Raw genomic sequence first — 19,789 nt, forward strand, 5'->3', positions numbered from 1 at the left:
ATTATTACTGTATGTTGGGGGTTTTGTTGTGTACCTGCGCTATTCTGAACACCCGCGCTGTTCTGAGCTCCCGCGCTATTTTGACCACCCGCACTGTTCTGCACACCTACGCTATTTCCAACACCCATGTTGTTCTGCACACCCGCGCTATTTCCAACACTCACGCTGTTTTGCACACCCGCGTTGTTTGCAACACTTGCGCTATTTTCGACTTCCGCATTGTTTGGTGAAGAAGAGGTTTCATCAACCGAAGCTGTCCGTTTCGAAAGTATATCTCGGACAAAGAAGTCACTCCATGCTCGTGCTCTCTCGACAGTTCGAGCCGTGCAAGTTAGATCTCTTTCCGTTAGGATTCTCTTCCTATGGCGTATGCAGGTTCAAAAATTTCTCCCTCACTTCTTCCACCAAATCAAGCCGTTGTCGAGTCTCCTTCAACAATCCTTCGGCGCTCTTGTTTCCGTCGACAATCTTCTGAAATCTCCTTCGACGCTCTATTTGCTATGCTAGAATTAAATTTTCCTGCGCGACACATATGTCATCCTTTTCCTTCAGCTTATCCTTATTCTTGTTCAACTAATTCGGCATTTAATTTCCATTCGCCTGCCTGCGTACCAGGTCCATCGGGCAACAGTGCCAAATGTTAACCGTATAGGTTAATTAAGAATTGCACACAGATAATAAACACAAACACGAACAGCAGAACTCTTCTTATTATTATTCGCATATGCCAACGAGTACGTTATGCTTCCATGATAAGATGAATACAATGCTTCCCGAAGGGCTTATAAATACTTTCCAAAGAACTTTCCCGAAGGAGTCCGTTGGCCACATACAACATGTCGCTACATAACAAAAACCTTTCTGAAGGGACCCATCGGTCGATACACAATTTTTACCGACTACACTAATTGAAGAAAAGAGTCATTAAAGCAAACTGAAATGTTATATCAGTCATATGACCGTTGTATGCAAAGTGTTTGATGAAATTCTTTGAGCCTTTATCAACATTTTGAGATCAGATTTGAGCAAGGACATTACACAGATCTATCTTGTTGTAGTTAGTCAGTTAATGTATTCCATTTTGTTAATTGTCGTCCAGAGATGACTTTTCTTTTGGGGGGGATGATGTTGTTGGTAAAATGTATAGTGTAGCCGACGGGTAGAATAGTATCCGAACGGGCGTGTAACGCTTGAGTCACCCCTTCGGAAAGGTATATATACACATTCGAGATGGACTTTGGAATCATCATTGTGATTATTGTAGTCATTGTATTCGGATTGTAATCATTAAGTGCATATATAAATAAAGTATCTGTTCTACGTTGAATCGGGTTATACTACATGTGTTAAGTTCTTACCCTGTACGGTAAACATGTAGTGCTCAAATCAGCCCATCTAGGTTTTGATGCACAAGAGAGAAAGTGGGCGAGAATGATGGTAACTCCTCTAACAAATTTGAATCACATGTGCCAAACCCTCACACCACAGTAAGAAGATTGAATGCCAAAAAGTGATATATCCACGCGCAAGGTGTAATACAAATCAAGTGAATATGTTGATTTTAAATCATCCAAACCCCTTGCCAAAATCTCTTGCAATCCAAACATCAAAAGAAACCAGACATAAATTGTAAATTGGAAAGCATTGTGAGATATCAGCAAGATTTCTCTAACGTATACTAGTCAGAGTAGAACTTTCACTATTGCAGTTAGTCTTCTTCAAGAAATTTTTGGTCCTCATGAAGGCTGAGAAAGACCAAGTACAAATCTCGAGAACCACATAGGATTTTATCAGAGAGAAATATCATAGATAATAAACTCAACATACCCAAAAGAGCTCTCCATCCCCCATTTTATAAGCTTCTTAGAGAACTTTCCACACATTGCCTTTTAAATCACTTCATTCATTTAGTAAGCCTTTAAACTGCAAAATGTGATTCAATTTACCTTCTAAACATTCTTGGCATTTAAAGTCACTTTAAATCATCTGAGCATTTAAGACTTCATATTCTCTTTTTAACAAGCTATAATAATAAGGTGCTCAATGATTTATTTTAATTAAAATGGCAACCTCAGTGAAATTAATTAAATATAGCTCAATAATAAACCCAATTAGCAAAAGTTTGAAATGCATTACAATTGACATGAAAGATCATAAATGAACCCAAGTAGGTTGCTTACTTAATGTAGACACTCTCTCCAAGAATATTGCAGCCCAAACTCGATGCCAAAAATAACATCTAAAAGTGTCATATAACTCATCTAAACAATTTGAGATCATTGGTAACATCAATTATCCCTCTAAACAAGCTGACAAAAACCCAAAATGTTAGCAATAAGTGCACTACTAGAGAGCCTAAAAGAGGACACTACAATTGGTTGGTTTTTGTAGAGATTTCCAAGAATCTGATCCTTGATGATACACACGATTCTGATCTTTGATTATACACACGATCAACATGGTTAATTTTAACATATTTAAGAAAGTATTTCAAAGTGTTGAGACAAGGTAGAAAGGCCATATTTTGGTAAATGTTTTGGACTGTTGTGGTTCACGCTGGTCAATGATATTATGTTTCCCTTTGCAAACCTGATCACTTAGGTTGTTTTCTGTTTTTGGCATTTTCTACTTTTTTCTCTTATACCACTCCCAAAAAGCATTTTGACTCTTGAGACATAAATTTTACTAGATTTTGAGCAGCATAGCCAATCTGGTTGTTTATACATAGCACCTATCACATAGGAAGTATACAATATATTTTGATTAAAGAGCCTCAATAGAAGATGCTTGTTCCTTTTGTTTAGAGGGAACAAATGTTGCAATGACAGTGTTACCATTATGTGTACTTGATTAACATATAATATATGTTGTAGTTTCACATCAAAAATAATAGAATCTCCTGACATTGTCATCAATAAATTAATACAGACATGCACCACGATTTTCACCTGTCCAATTCTTTTTCATCAAGCTGACCACTGTATAAGCGCTTTTGCAATTTTTCATCAGCCAGGTTAACATGTTCTTTTCCAATGTCCAGCGAATATCCCACTATCGGGACCCCTAGTAAGTATGCAACTGCACATTTTCAAAAACAAAAGAAGTCACGCCAGCATACCTGTGTTGATATGTAAGCTGATATTGACAAAGACAATGACATTCAAAGAGGTATAAAACACCACTTAATCATTAAATCTTCTATAAAAAATTGCTCACCTGATGGATTTGCTTCACCAACTTAATTGAGATTCAAAAATACAGATTTTAGAAATGCTCAAGTTTCAATTTTACTAACTTTATTAAAAAACGAAGCTGCAATATGTTGTAGGAATATTATTTTTTATATACATTTTTTACTAAATTATATCAAACCTTTCCTGATTAATCAGCATTTTTTTTCCTTTTAAAAATATAGAGAATTTGAAAAAGCGGTGAATTTATTATTTTTCAAGTAAAAACATAGGAAAGTTTATAATTTTAATGAAAGAACAGATTGTTTTAGGATTTTCAAAGAATGAAGTCCAAATTATATATCTGCTTTCAGATGGCGAGAGCAGTCATCAATTTTTGTCATAGAAATCCTGGATGAAATGGTTATAAAGATCTTTTAACTTGTTTTCTGAAATGATTTTCTAGCTAGTGTATCACAACAATCAAATATAATGCAAAATAATGACAACAATTTAATAAAGTTGTTACCTATTTATACTTGGTCCTTTCATCCCAAAGCATTGTAGTGTAAAATGCATAATTGTAATGATCCTTTTTGGGGCTTTTCTTGATTCGTTCTAAAATTCCAAATGAGAGTTTGAATTGTACTTGGGGATGGCGGCTTGTAATGTAATATACTAGGAGAATACCAATCCCCAATAATTATCATACGCATCACGTGTTGGAAGCTACAATTGGAACAATTGTTGTGTTGTCATTGATGTCAAGTCTATTGGTGAGACAGTTTGCTATCTGATCTAAATGTCATATCTATTTGATTGATGAAGAGGATTTGAGAAATTGTTCATAACAAAAGCATCTAGAGGAAAGGTTGAGTTATGAAGAGGAAACTACAAATGGACATTTGATTAATTATACATTGACAAGATAAAGTGATTGTTTAAATCATATTGCAAGAGGAGACGACAGCAATGTTCAAGTCTTGGAAGTGTGAGCAAAGATAGATCAAATGTGTAGGCTTGACTGAGTAACAGAGTAGAAGACTAAGGAATTTTGATGGACATGCCAAGTGATGCTAGTGTCAACTCAGCCACAGTAAGTGTTGAGAAAATTCAATGTTGACCGAGTATCAATATCGACTGAGTGACATTGTTGATGCTGAGCAAGAAGTTTTTATAGCGACCGAGTAATTCAGTGATGACCTAGTGTCAGACCTTAGTGTTGGCCAAGGAACAACATTTTAACTATTTCTGAGGAATCGAATTTTCCAGCTGACTAAGCGGATTTCTTGGGATATGGAAAACATGTTGAAGATAAGGATCGATGAGTTGGATCCTCTAATTCAAGGAAAGAATTAGGTAATCGATTTATGAGATGAATTCAAGGAGAAATTTCTAGAAAAGAAGAGATAAACAGAATGGCGATTAGATGCATCTGATGGATCGAATCATGAACCCTAAGATCTACGGTGTTGATATAGTGGAAAAAGATCAGAACTACCTATTTAAAGAGGTATAGAGGCAAACTTTCAGTGAAGAGAGAGTAGAGTACAGAGAGGTTGTGTGCGTGTGAAGAAGTTCCAAAGAGTTGGAGTTGTTACTAATGTTGTTGACTGGAAAATCTAAGTAGAAGGCTTTATTGAGTTCAGAAGAAGTGAAGGTTGATTGCTTGAAAGGTTGCCAAGAAAATTTGAGATTGAGATGATAATGTAGGCCAAACAATGAATCAGTATTAGGAGTTGAACATGCAAAGTGAGTTGCACTTAACAGATCAAATCCGTTGTTTCTTTCTAACCATTGTAAACAATATATTGAAATCCTTTAATCAAGGTTCACCTAACAGTCTATGTAAATCCTTTAACCAAGTAACATTATAATGGAGTGTTCTAAAGTCTTCTAACAAGGCCACTCCTAACAGGGTGATTAAATCCTTTAACCAGCTCACATTTAACAGTGTGTATTGTAACCTTTAATAGGGTTGGCTCCTAATAGGGCTCACTTTAAAAAGGTAAAAATTGGTGACATGTTGCTACTGGTTTTTCCCAAATTGGGTGTCCACGTTAAATCCTAGTGTCAAACTTGTTTGGATGTTATCATGATGTTTTATTTATTAAAGCTTACATTCTACAAGTTTGTTATATTATGACATTGAACTGCTAGCTAATGTTGCAAATAGTTTACAGCAGAGACCGAGCAATAGAATGATAAGATCTGAAGTTGTTTAAGTGTTTTTTTGTTCAATCGGTACATCTGGACCTTGGATAACTGATTCACCCCACCCCCCCTCAGTTATTCTAAATATTCTAACTTTACATACTTAAATCACATTTAGAAACAATTACTAATTTATAATACATACTTAATTCCTTATATCTTTACTCTTCTCGGTTATGGAAACAGTCTAACAAGAGGCTCCCTCATGGTTCTTACCCATTTTGGGAATCTTTGCCTCAATGTGACCGAATTATACCTATCCCTTCACAAACTCCCTACCCGCTTAGTGGTATTGATAAGTGATTAAGGAATTAGCTTAATATTCATTATTTTGTGCATTAAAAATATATTGAAAAACAAGTATCACCTAACTGATGTATGGTTCTAGTTCCATTATTACTAAAATATAAATACTAAATACAATGATAAACATATATAACATCTTTCATATTTAATTTGAATTTCATTCTTAACAAAATGTATGTGTGCATTTTTGATAGGTAATGGGCCGAAGCCTAGATTAATTATTATTATTTTTTGAAGTTAATTATTATTTTATGATAAGCTCAAGTAGACTTGAACCCAAGACATCCCACATAAGAGGCTCACAATTTACCATTGTGGTGTAGGTTCTTGCCTTGTGTTTGTGTTAATATTTATAATTCAAGTATATAGTGAACATATCTATATGATTTTAATTATTATCAATGATCTACTATTTATCTTCTTCTCAATATATATATCTTTTAATATATATCAATCAACACCCATGTACATAGAACTTACAAGTATATATATAAATTGCGCTCTTTTTTTGGTTGAGGTCCTCTCCCACACCCTCCCCAAGAAATTTTCAGAGGCAACTTAGGGTCTCTTCCATCCCTAAGTCACATCCTTCGGTTCTAGACTTCATCCAATTTCATGATTGCTAGTATGACTTCTCGGCTCCTCTTCTCAGCTTCTCATTATGGTTCCTTTCTTGGTTGTTGTTGTCTTTATTTTGGTTCTTGTTCTTTTTCTTTCCCCGGTCACCGTTAAGTGGGCCTCTTGTTGGCTTTTTCTTTTCCACATTGTTGTAGTCCTTTGGACCCATTATCAGTTTTTTTGGAAATTAATGAACTTATCTTATCTCACTATTATTACAATTATAATGCTATTTATTCCTTTATTCTTTTATTCCAGCCGACTATTCTAATTCTCCATAATAATATTCTTTTCACTCAATGTTATCAACTATCCACTTGAGTGATGAAAAGAAGAATCTGTATTGCATATTTGTTTCATCGGTAATACATACATACATACATACATACATATATATAGATATATAGATATAGATATTAATTTTGATGTGAAGCCTTATTTTTCTTTCCTCCATGGACAATACCAATTCCCTAGTAAGATTTCGCGACCAATATTCTCCCATGATGACAACAACATTGTTTTAGGAATTTAGATGGTATTGCAAGGTCTCCCGTAATCTTTACGTTGCTTGAGATCTTCCATGTCCTTGTTTCATCTAATATATGTAGCTGTGCCAAGTCATCTACCTCCATGTTGATTAAGCCTTCTCCCTAATACTTTCTTTGTTTGTTGCATGGGTCGTGTCTCACGTATGGGTTGCAATTACCACCTAGTTAGCATGGACATGGCCTTTTCCTTGTTCATTGACAGCTTTAGTGGGCATACGAGGTGTCAACACTATTGATTATTAGTTCCAATTAATGGTTATGTATGGTATTATAGATTTATTAAGTTCAGAGATTGTGATTATAGATTTATTAAGAATATAGATTATGATTATATCATAGATTAATATTAATTATAAATTAATATTATGTAATGTCCCCATTTTCGCCAGCGTTGGAGTTTCAGGGATTTTATTGTGATCCTCGTAGGCTAATTATTGTGGATAGAGAGTCTTCTAAAGCAGTGGCTTGGCTTGGGAGGGTCTTGTCTTCTCCACAATTCAGTAAGCTACAGGTTGGTCTTTGTTTGGCTCAAATTGGACTTTGTTTGGGCTTAATTTTGTGTACTTACTATTTATGGTAAGTGGAGTGTTGATTGAGATGGACCCTTTCTATTTTTGGAAAGTGCATTTGGTCACATGGAGAAATAATAGGTATACCTCCTCTTTCAAACGACATATTTAAATATTAAATAATGAGTATTTTGGAAGTTATTATACTTTTAGTGGCCAAATTATTATTAAACTATTAAATGGTTTATTATAAAGTTATTGTTTCACTTAAGTTGAGGGTTGAGTTATCATTGGAAATAATCATTTATTAATTACTTAAGCCAAGTCAAGTGAAAGAATCTAATGGAAGCTTCTAATTAATGTTGTGTGGTGAAGCTTCATGAGTAAAGTCACATTTTGGTAACAAAAAGGGAATCTAGAGGTTATAAATACAAGCCCATTTGTTGAGAAAAGCACACATGATAATTCATTTTCTTTGTTGACTTTGTGGCTTTTTCTGAGTTCTGATTTTTGTGCCCTTGCTGAAGTATAAGAGTTTGAATTATGAGTTGTTCCATTGGATCTACAACTGAAGTATTATAGATTCGAATCTAAGATTTTGTTCTGAGTTTGCATTTGCAATTGTGTTGAGATATACAATTGGCCATTTCTCCTATTGTTTTACTATGGCTAAGGGGAGTTTTGTGTTGAAGAATTTCACTAGCATTGGGAAAATTATTAAATCTGTACCTACATTTTCTATTTGAAGGGATTGGCTGATTATTGAACGGTGGCATTATCTACAGGCAATGTTTGGTTAGATGAGTTTCAGATTTTCACAATTAGGAGGCTACAATTCATTTGGCTGCACTGAGATTGGAATTTGAAGAGGTGAAAGCAATAGTTTGGGGTTTGTAGTCAAATCAGGGATGCGATTTGAATTTACAAATTGGCATCATTCATACTGCAAACAAAATATGCAGATTGGCATCCATCTTCACATTACATTCCAAACTGAGTTTGATGAGGAAGCTGGTTTGTTATTGTATATTTCACTTCTAGATTTATTGTGTCTACCTGCAACACTATTGTGTCATGTCGAATAAATAAAAATTGTTCTAAGGCTTTTAATAAACTTGGGAGTTGCTCATTAATTGTTTGTCAATATTCTGATATCAATTTCTAGTCAATTTGTGAATGTATCAAATTATTGAAAGAGTGGAGAATCAATTCCCATATTGGTATTACATATAGTTATGTGCATCTATCCAGCTCCAGTTCATTTTCTTGAGTTTTGAGTTCACTTGCCAAGTGTTTGACGAATTGTCAAACATCTAAATAATTGGAAAGATTTGTGTGAAATATTGGAAAGATTGGAGTTTTCCTATTTGTGTACCTCTTGGCGACCATCAGCTTCTGTAAAAAATACTTCTATATCATCAAGGAAGGTAGCATGATCTAGTCAGATTGATCTTGATCTTATTTGACCATCTCTTGTCTACTTTTGTAATAACTTAGCATGTGAATTAACATATACTTTTACTACTCTATTTGGTATGCATTATCAATTCTGTTCATTATTTCAAGCATTCATTTTATCAAATAGGAGAGTAAACAAGCATGTCAACAATCTTCTTCCCTATGGCAAGCTCTTCCTTCAAAAGTCAGTACATTTAAATCAGCTACATCCAAGGGAAATGCAATACCTCAATATCAAATAACAATTATTTTCATCCTTGATTGCAAAATGATACTATTTGAATCAAATCTAGTATAAATGCATACAATAGTCTGAACAATTGACAAATCAGCATTTGATAGATGGTCAAAACAAGTAGATTGTAAGGATCATGATATTCATGTTAAAAAACATGAGACAAAAAACCTTTGGGAAAGAGGTGATGAATTACGAGGGGTATGTTAATGGGGTCTAGTGATGAGGACACCGTAATAGGAGCCAGAGTGTAGATTGTAAGGAGCACACTAGGACTATGCGCAAAGATAATAACATTAATATGACTATATATGAAAGGGTTTGAGAAAGAGTTTAATATCCCTATGAGAGATAAGTGAATGAGGCCTGATACTCTGAACATAACAAGAGGAAGCCAAAGTTTGGATTGAAAGGAGTAAACTACAAGGAATATGGAGGTTTAATAGGAATAGGGGATGCCAATTTCATTGGTGCTGATGCAGGAATTTAAATACCCAGCCTACTTTGTTTTGATTCTTTATACAGAAAGAGGACATGTCAAACCACAAACTAAGTAGCACCTAGTGATATAGATCAAACAATGAACATATTAATTTTGTAAGTCACAACCTTATAGAGCTACTTCCAGTCAACATTCATCCAGTCAACTTGAGGGTAATTCGTAACTTGCATGACATATACAAGTGTTCCCCAATTCCTATGATGATTGAAAAGGTAACCCTATAAGACATCTTGATTCATATTGCTCAGATATGACAATGATACATTTCCAAAATATACCAATAATCAGATAGTTAGCATGAATACTTGGTAAAAATGAGGCAGTTGCAAAATATAAATTATAATAATAATCAAATAGTTAGCATGAATACTACCTGACTTAACTAGTTAGAAAATTCAAAAAAAAGATAGGTGACTAGACTTTAAAAACTGATGTTTTCACGGCTAGTCTCATTTTGCAAGCACAAATTAAAAAATTCGCAACAGCAATTTCCTATAATTAAAATTTTCATGGAGCCTCTGAAATGAGGAATTAAAAAGTTAGAAAAGAAAGAAATTCAAGGAAAATATTGTGTACATATTGACAGACTCAAAACATAACACCAAGAATGAGAAATACATTTGGCAGACAAATAGTTGTATGGAGAGACAATCCGGTGTGCCTAAAGAGACAATTGGCAAAGATCATGGCAACAGGTGCTGGATTTATTGTACTAAAACAGTAGTGCATATAATTCAACTAAAAATATTTCATTCAGACTATGTTGATGAATTTCTCTGCCAGTGTATAGCAGATTTGAAGGATTTATTGAGAACAAGGAAGTTTTAGCAGCTTTATTCTAGAAAAATGGCCTCAAACTATTTAGCAGGTTCATGTTCTCATTGTTATTTGCTACAGAGATCGCGCAAATGCAGGTTATTGGTGCCAATATATTAAGCATGGGATTAAAAAGAAAGAAAGTATTCGAGCTAATTTTCTCACCTAAAACTCTCTTTGTAAATTAGTCCCCTTACAGATGCAAACCATACTTACATGCAAATATGATGTTAGGGGTATTGAGACAAGAACAGGGATGCCATTTATATTTGGGTACATGTGTAATTCAAAAGCATTATGACTATATTGTATATAAATTTAGTCACCAAAAGTTGCAGGTATATGATATGGTCCTTCTTAGCTGGAGCTTTTAATTAAATATGATGCAAGCACAGACATATGCAGGTCCACACAACCAAAAAATTAGAGATATGCATAAAGTAACATCCATCATTAGAGCTAACAAACTTATGATTTGTTCAACACATTAAACAGAATCCCTGTTTTTAAAGATTGTTGTCTATGCAATGTGTTTTGTCCCATTTCAGAAACTTCTAAGAAGTGAAATTAGTCACAACAAATATGCAAATGTCAAGGAAATACTGACTCTTCATAAATTACAACACTCTTACTCAGCTAGATGAGTATGCTATTCAAGCATATTTTACCAAGAAAATGAGCTGCTTCATGACTGGCAACTCGCTCTTGGTAGTCAGGAAAGAATGATGAAAATCCATCAATTGAAGCTTGAAGCAGCCTGGGGAAAAAAATATCATTTTAATATAAGCATATCGACAATTACTGACAAAGTCTTTGAAGACATGACCTAACTATTGCAATTTGAAGGAGTGCTTTCAGCCTTCCACTATAGACATCTACTAAACTTCATGAATGATGTGAATTTTATAACTCTTTTTAAACATTATATTTTAGAGAAATTGAAACAAAAAATATATAAGATTTACCCTGGAGCAGTGCTTCCAACAGCCAATACAACCAAAGAAATGCTTCCAACCAAATATGGCACAAAGAATCCCCAGTCCTAAAAATTACAGTAAGTTAGATTTATTTTCATAACCAAATTTATTCAAATATTAATTCCCAATTCTCTCATGAATAAGAATAAAACTACAATTCACTAATTACCTAGGAAACTCAAGAAAAAAATTAAACTTTCAAAGAGAAGCATTTTTCAGTCAGTCCCACTTGTACATTATCTGAAATTTGATCATGTTGCTTAATCAATTTTGTTGTTAGTACACCAGTCATTTGCGTGTCAAAGTCAAAATTAAAATTTCATTTCTAGTCAACCTTGCCATGTCAAAAATCAAAGTTTTGTATTGTCAAACTCTGTAGCTTGTGTGCCAATTAATTTAAATCATAGTTGCCGGATTTGTACCAAATAGGCCGGATCTAGATTTGTGATTGGATCCATGAGGAATTGGATAGGGTACATGCATTTACCCTATGGATCTAAGCGGACCTGTGGGCCTCATACTAGATATGCCGGATCTGGATTCGTGCTTGGATCCATGAGGAAGGGTACGTGCATTTACCTTGAAAATCTGGCCGGATCTGCCAACCACGGATCCACAAGGTAAATGCACATACCCTGTTGGATCCTCGCAGATCCCGTGAGGATCCAGCATGAATCCATGTCAAGCCTAGAGGATCCAACACGGATCTGCAAGAATCCATGGGCAAAAAAGATTAAAGTGGGTCCACAATCATTTTCAATGATTTTTTTCATGTTAACCCTAAATTAACCCTTTTATTCAACCTCCAAATATATTTCACCTTACATTTGCTCTCGATTTTTTCTCTTTCATTGTTGCAATTTGAAGTGAAGTGCTTGGATTCAAAGGTGATCGATTGTGGAGCTGAAAATACCTTGTAAGAAGTGATTAAGGTATGCATTTCAACCATTTTTTTAGTTCTTTCATAAGTTATTAATTAATTTCAAGCTTTACAAAACTTATAAAAAGAATTTCAAGAGGCTTTGTATAAGTGTTGAAGCATGGTTTTCTTTTTTTCCCTAGGTTGCAACAATCATACAACTAGTAGTCAAGGCTCAATGGGTGGTGAGGGATCACAAAAATTCAAAATTGATAAGGGGTCTCCTTTATGGAGACATGCAACAAGAATTACACAATGCCTTGGGGGTGGGTCATACATATGAAAGTGTACTTATTGCCATGTACAACATAAAAGCTTCTATACCCAAGTGAAAGAGAATTTGTTTGGCCTTGGGGGTCAAGGAATTAATATGCGTGAGGGTAGTGGGCCACATAAGAAGGGATCGCCAACTACACAACTAGTAGATTTAGCAAAAGAGAAAGAAGATGCAGATAGAGCACTTGCAAAACCAAAACACAGCGCTTATGGAAAACAAAAAAGTATAGAACACATTCTTTCTTTCTTATACCATCTTCGGATGATGAAGTTGTTGAACGAAGTGCACTCACCTGCAAGAGACCCATTAGATAGGGCATTTCAAAATAAATTGAGAGATATTGCTGATCATAAAGTTGGATGTGGTCTATTTGCGAATGGTGTTTCAATCAATTTAGTTAGATCACCTTATTCGAGGGAGATGGTGGAAGCAATAAATGCAGCACCTTCTAGCTACCATGGCCCTGGTTATGAAAAGTTGTGCACCACCATATTACATGATGAGAGACAAAATATAGAAGCCCAACTTAAACCAAAAAGAGATTCTTGGGCTCAAACGGGTGCGTTTATTATTTCAAATGCATGGAAAGATTGTAAAACCATCCATTAATCAATATTATTGTTGTATTTCCGAAGGAGGCAATGTTCTTGAAGGCGATTGATTGTAAAGGGCTAGTCAAAGATGTAGATTTTATTTCCCACATTCTCATTGACGCCATAGAGTCAGTGGGTGCTGATAAGTTGCCCAAGTGGTCATGAACAATGCAAAAGTATGCAATGTTGCATAGTTATTGATAGAGTCTAGATATGATCATATCTTTGGAACATCGTGCACCATCCACTCTCTCAATTTGGTAATGAAAGAAGTTGGCACCCAAATAGACTAGGTGAAACAGATATATGAGGAGGCTGAAGAGATTCAAATGTTTGTGACAAATCACCACATATCACAAGCAATTTTCACAATTTTCTCGGACTTTGAATTATTGAAGGTAAATTTATAAATTTGAAAATTAATTTATATATTATCTTGATTACATAATATTATATTTTGTGTTGTTTACATTAACATATTTAAAATGTGTTACTAACTTAAGTTTAACATGTTCTTAGGTGGTTGAAACCCACTTTGCCTCTCACACAATCGTCTTGTGATGACTTGTGAGGGTAAAGGATGTGTTGGCATAGATGGTCATTAGCCCCCAATGGAAGATTTGGAAGACTTCCTATACAAGGGCCCAAAAAGTGAAAGCAATGATACTAGATGATGATTGGTAGGGTCATGTGGATTATGTGTTGGAATTCACCAATCTAATCATGGAGATGCTTCACTTTGTGGACACTAATGAGCCATGCCTCAGGGATATTTATGATTCCATGGATACTATGTTGAAATATATTAAAATGGTAAGTTATAAATTCTTCTACCATTGTTTATTTGTGAGATATCTAGATTCTAAAATTAAAATTAAAATTGTTGAGTGGATATTTTGCAATCGACAATTTTGGGTAAAAATCCAGTCACAAAATAGGATGACCAGCCATAGCATGTGAGACAGTGAGACAGAGTCTCTCCTACCTTAAAGGGAAGGCTCCCCCTTCTCACTGTTTCTTGGATCAACTCAAGGTAAGCAAGAAGTCGAGAGATTTTGTAAAATGGGTGTTACCAATATCCTTTCTTCTTATCTTGTAAGAAAGAATCCACTTACTCATAGAGAAAGTAATGGGCAGGGTGAATCTCTAACTACACTTCTATCAAGAGCTAGAAACAATGATACCAATAAACCTTCACTAACTCGAAAGCTAGCTGAAAATGTACTGGTTTAGCTATAAGTCTGATCGTACTTCTATATGGAAAAGCTTTACAATTAGGGCACAAAGACTCCTAAAAGTAAGAATAACTTAACTATTTTGCGAAATAAGAAAGAAGTATAAGCTAAAGAAAAAGCTTCTCGCTATATATTTCCACAACCACTCTCAGTCAAAGCTTCGGCTTCGATTGCTTCTTAAATTACTACGCTCTTTTATTGAACACACAATAATAACATGAATCAATAAAATAGGCACAAATTACAATCAAAGCTTCTAATTTTCTCTATCACAATTGCTTCTAGTCAAAGCTTTGAATCCAATTGCTTCTTTTATTCACTTTTCTCCCAAATTTGTACGACACAATCAAAGTTATGCTTGCATAAATGTGGCAAAGCTTTCTTGCATATAGCAAAAGATTATTTTTACAATGAGGGAGCATTCCTTTATATAGGCACAGGAGTTGAGAAAAAGGTGGAGGAAAAAGTGAGAGCAACTCAACCAACTTTGACCTACTCTAACTAAAAGAGAAAATATAGGGTTACATGCAACTACACATGCAACTCGCATTACATCTTTTCAAGTAAATATAACTTGCATTACATGTAATTACACATCTTCATGTCATACATCCCCTTCAATTACAAACATGAAAGAAGAAGAAAGACGAAAGAGAATTGAAACAATTCTAGGGGTTGTTCTGAAAGGCCTTGTACTTGGCGATGCTATCCTGGATAATAACCGGATTGGGAGTTCCTGTATTTTGTGCCATTGCACTCACCTTGATAATCGCGGTGTTGCATCTTTTGATAACCTCTAACTTTGATGAATTGTTCATTATTTGAAAACTTGATGTGATCCAACTTTTCTTGCTTAAGTTGTTGTGAATTCTCCTTTGTAGATCAGCACAAGCTAGAGTCTTTGACACTTTGAAAACCTTCTCTATGGTGTCCAAATGTAAATTCAAAACAACTTTCCATCAGCATCTTTAACTCTTTTTTTTTTTCTTTTCTTGAAGTAAAGTGCTTGGCGTATGGGAATGCATGCAAATGGAGATCGTTGATTTTCAAATATGACTTAGGGTCTTCAAAATGTTATTGCATGAAAAATGATTACATGTAAGCGCAACATGTAACAAGAGATTAAGAATGAGATGGAATGCAAAGGCGGATGAAAGAATGAGCTTTTACATGTAAGTGTGAATGAAAGATAATGTGCAAATCATGGAAAGATTCGGAAACATGTATTTTCTCATGGAGGCGCGAATGCATATGGAGAGATGGAAGTGGAAGCGAAAAATGGGATTACATGCATGTGCAGATGGTGAATGAAATGGAAAACATGTAATCGCATTTGTCGGATAAAATGCAAAGTGTTGTGATATGAAAAATGGAAGTAGAATGTGATGATGCTTTCGCATGAAGTGAAGCAACAACAAGTTCTTGGGAAAGAACTTGTAACTTCTCCAAAGTGGAGAAAACTAGCAAGCAAGCACGAAACACAAAAACTCAAAAGAAAAACTTACCTTTGGAAAGTGACTCAAACATGTCAAGATACAATGCACTTCAACACACAAATTCGAATTTGAAAATTAGGGAAATACCAAAAACAAGAAAATGAACAATTTCTTCTTTTTTAAAAGAAAAATGCACTTTCCTTTGCATTGATTTCAACAAGTGGCAATCATCAAGCAATAATGTGCATGGAAATAGCATAATAACCATGAATTGATGAGGAAGTTTGAAAATGTCCACTTACTTGGAGGTTGAAGAACCAAAATAGAAAATTTTATAGACTTGAAGACCAATTCTCCCTCAAATCCAGATTTTCAAACAACTTTTTGAGTTTTTCGTACTTACATGTAATGGACATTCAATGGTCGAATTTGTCATGAGAAGGCCAAAAACATGGTCTCCAAAGACAAGAGCATGCATTAAAACTCAAAAACAACCCCTCTTGATCTACATTTATGGGTTGAAATGCTATTTTTTGAGTTTTTGAACAAAAACATAATTTTTTTATGCAAAAATCTGGACCGTTTTTGCAAAAAACGTGGCCAAAAAATGCATGTTTTTGAGTCATTTGTGACTTGTGAATGCAAAAACTACTTCCCTAAATGTATATACATGGATCCAAATGTAAAAAAGTGGCTTCAAAACACATAAAAGTGGATTAAAACCCCAATTTTTTGGGTGTTTTTAGCAAAAACGTGATTCAAAAAAAGCATGAAACAAAAATGTTTTGGCTTTTAAAGTTGAAAATGTGTAATACAATGCAATACAAACACTTTAAATGCCAAATTGATTCCTCTTTGGGCAAAAACGTGAGCTAGAAATGGTGCTTTTTGAAGATTTTTCCAAAAATGTGCCCTTGGAGGGAGTTTGAAAAAATATTTTTTATCAAGATAAATCTATTTTTGATGTTAGAAAACCCATTGCCAAGAAAAAAAGACCCTAATGAGAAAGATTTCATGCAAATCCACCAAGTAAATCTCTCACAATGAGCAAAATCGAGTTCTTGCAGAGCAAATGCATGTGTTCTTCCAAAATTGGACCTTTTGGGGTGATATGCGTGTTTTAAAATATGCTTTTGATCAAAATCATACCTTTTGGAGTGACTTGCATATTTTAAAAGCTTTGAACAAAGAAAATCGGACCTTTTGGAGTGCATAACACATTTTAAAATATGCATATGGTTAAAATTGGACCTTTTGTGTAATAACCCCGTCTGGTTATAGCTAAATCAAGGATCAATTTCTTTCACATTTCGATGGTTTGACATTTTGTCAAACACTTGGCAAGCAGCCCAATCACCAGTGAATCTATGATGTCTTAAATTTTCAAACACAATATTAGGATGTACAGCAACTGATTACAAATTTATTTAATTTTGGCGTATAAGTTTTGCATAAATAAATACCAAATGCCATTAAACAATTTTGAAATGATTCACACCAACCGCCTCCGAATTCATTCATCAACAAACCATATAGCAATATAATGAAAAGGGAATTTAATTGTTCACTGGTCAGAATTTGAAGCCAACCTGTTTACTCTTAAACTATGTAATATAAACTGAATTTTACAAATTAAGAACCTGGTCTTTACCGTAAAATGTAATTGCAAAGTCAAATTGAAAGCCACTTGGTCCAATTTCAATTTGGCATTCACAGTCTACCCTGACAAATGTTGCTGAAAAGAAACTCTAATCTACAAACTAAACCCTCGTCCAACAACAGAGAAATTATAATATTCAATTTTATAAATGCTCCTCAGCCACAATTAATACAGAAAGAGGAGACAATAATAAAACTCAAAAGTCCAATATAATGTTCCTATCCCCTACGATTTTTCTTGAGAACAAATTTCTTCCAACTAAGCTAGCAAAATCACCTGAAGGGGTTATGGCAAAGGCTGTACGGACTACTAGGTAGCAGTATAGATGGTTAGCAAAGGAGATGGGGGTCATATGGTGCAATGGGATGTTTGTATGGTGTTATGAAATTGGTCATATGGGTGCAATGTTGGCCATACAACATTTAGGGAGGATCGTATGATGAACAGAAATGGTCGTACGGTGGGCAAGGTGAGATGGAGAGGTGACATATGGGGTGATGACCAGGTAGGTCGTACAGTGAGTGGATGGAGGAAGCAAGGGAGGTATGGGGGTGCAGTGGGAGATGTGTGGAAGAATGAAAGCCGTACGATTGATGAGGGAGCCATACGAAGATGTCTGGATGCCACACAGTTAGGTGCATGAGCCACAACAATGAATGCAAATTCGTTCATACAAAAACACAAGTAGATCCGATACCATATTAGAAACTTGAATACGAATAATCATTCAATATATGCCGAAAGATGGTGCTTCGATTTGCTAGATCCCAGCAAAATGTTACAGGCGACGAAATAGGGTGAGGGTTAAATCCCATTGACCTTCCAAATATGGAAGGTCTTTCACTTCCGAAATGGTGACAAAAGAGAACTCCAATAGGAATTCGCAGTGCAGAGAAAATAATCCAAATTGCATACCTAATGACTACCTATAACCATGCTTCAATATCGATCAAGGAAAACTTTTCAAGGGTGTACAAAGATAGCCAACAACGACACAAACTACAGAAAGTAAAAATGGGTCCGAGATATATTAAATCAATCGGCCCATTAACAATAGTTTGATTAATGAGATAAGTTAGTGGTGATGGAGTCTCTAAGAAGCGTTGGCTGCCGGCTGGGCTAGGGTTTTTCCCCTAGCCTGTTCTTGGTGTTTGATCTTTACTATTTTTCTGTTCTGTTTGGATTGTTAGCTACTGGACATAATTTGCATCGGTGTTTTTGGAGATCTTCTGCAGTCAATTTTGGATTGGGGGTTTTATTGTTTGCATGGAAGGGCCTGGGATTTCTTCTCCGTTGGTGAGAACAGATGGTTCTTCTCCAACTATGCATGCAATGCGATCTGAATCGTTTTATTAAGGGGAGAGCTCCAAGCTGAAAAAAGTTAATGGTTGTCTTCCACGTAGCCATGATCGCCCTGTTCTGGTTATTCCTCCAACGGCTGTAATGGAGGACATTGATTATTGGACCAAGCATGCTTTGATATGCAAATTTCTTGGAATCCGGATTTCCCTATCCGCTCTTGAGGCATGGATCCGCCGCTCTTGGCAGGTGGAAGGCGATATGGAGATTATGTTGGCAGGGAATAGTTATTTTTTTGTTGTATTCTCTTGCATGTCTGATCGTGATCGTGTTTTTGAAGGAGGCCCTTATTTCTACAAAAATGTGGGGTTATTTGTCAAACCTTGGCATTCAGGTTTTAATTCTGTAGAGGATCTCCCTTCAACAGTGCCAGTTTGGGTTCGCTTGCCTCGTCTTCCCTTGGAATTTTGGCGTGAAGAAATCCTTCGACAAATTGCTGCTTTGTTGGGGAAGCCAGCTGCGATCGCACATCAAACCCTCGATAAAAAGGTTATTTCTTTTGCTAGAATTTGTGTTGAAATTAATTTGAATAACCCATTACCAGATTCTTTGGAAATTTGTCTGGGGGATTCTTCTTGGGTGCAGCAGTTAGATTATAAATCCCTCCCTTTCCGTTGCCGGATTTGTCATGAGTATGGTCATTTACTGCGGCAGTGCCCCCGTAACTCGAGTTTCAAAGGAGTGGATCGGTCTACAGCTGGAAATGCTGGTGTTTTGGCAGATACTACAGGGAAAGGACAATCTCAAATGGTTAATACTACTAAGGGGATGAATCCACAAGATGCTACAGGTAAGGGTAAGGCTCCAATGCAGGATAAGGATGGATTTACCCCTGTTCGTCCTCGAGCTAAGGGACGTGGTCAAAAGAGGCCTTTGAAAGAAAGATTATCTGATTCAGGTTTTAACCGTTTTGAGGTGCTAGATAGTATGGTTCTAGAGGAGGGTATTCCTCCTCCT

General features: G+C 35.4%; 1 protein-coding gene across 6 annotated transcripts in view; it reads right to left on the reverse strand.

Moving 5' to 3' along the window:
* Positions 1 to 19,789, reverse strand: part of LOC149537237 (uncharacterized) — a 218,255-nt gene that overhangs the window by 122,994 nt on the left and 75,472 nt on the right. For all 6 annotated transcript variants that reach the window (XM_089807459.1, XM_089807457.1, XM_089807458.1 and 3 more), the window contains 3 exons: positions 11,342 to 11,418; positions 11,045 to 11,133; positions 2,949 to 3,078 (listed from right to left, as the gene is read on the reverse strand). In XM_089807459.1, coding sequence (XP_089663585.1) covers positions 2,949 to 3,078; positions 11,045 to 11,133; positions 11,342 to 11,418 — 296 coding nt within the window. The remainder of the gene's footprint in view (positions 1 to 2,948; positions 3,079 to 11,044; positions 11,134 to 11,341; positions 11,419 to 19,789) is intronic.

The sequence above is a fragment of the Cupressus sempervirens genome, chromosome 10, assembly GCF_028749045.1.
Source record: "Cupressus sempervirens isolate cs-2001-9-10 chromosome 10, ASM2874904v1, whole genome shotgun sequence".
NCBI lineage: Eukaryota > Viridiplantae > Streptophyta > Pinopsida > Cupressales > Cupressaceae > Cupressus > Cupressus sempervirens.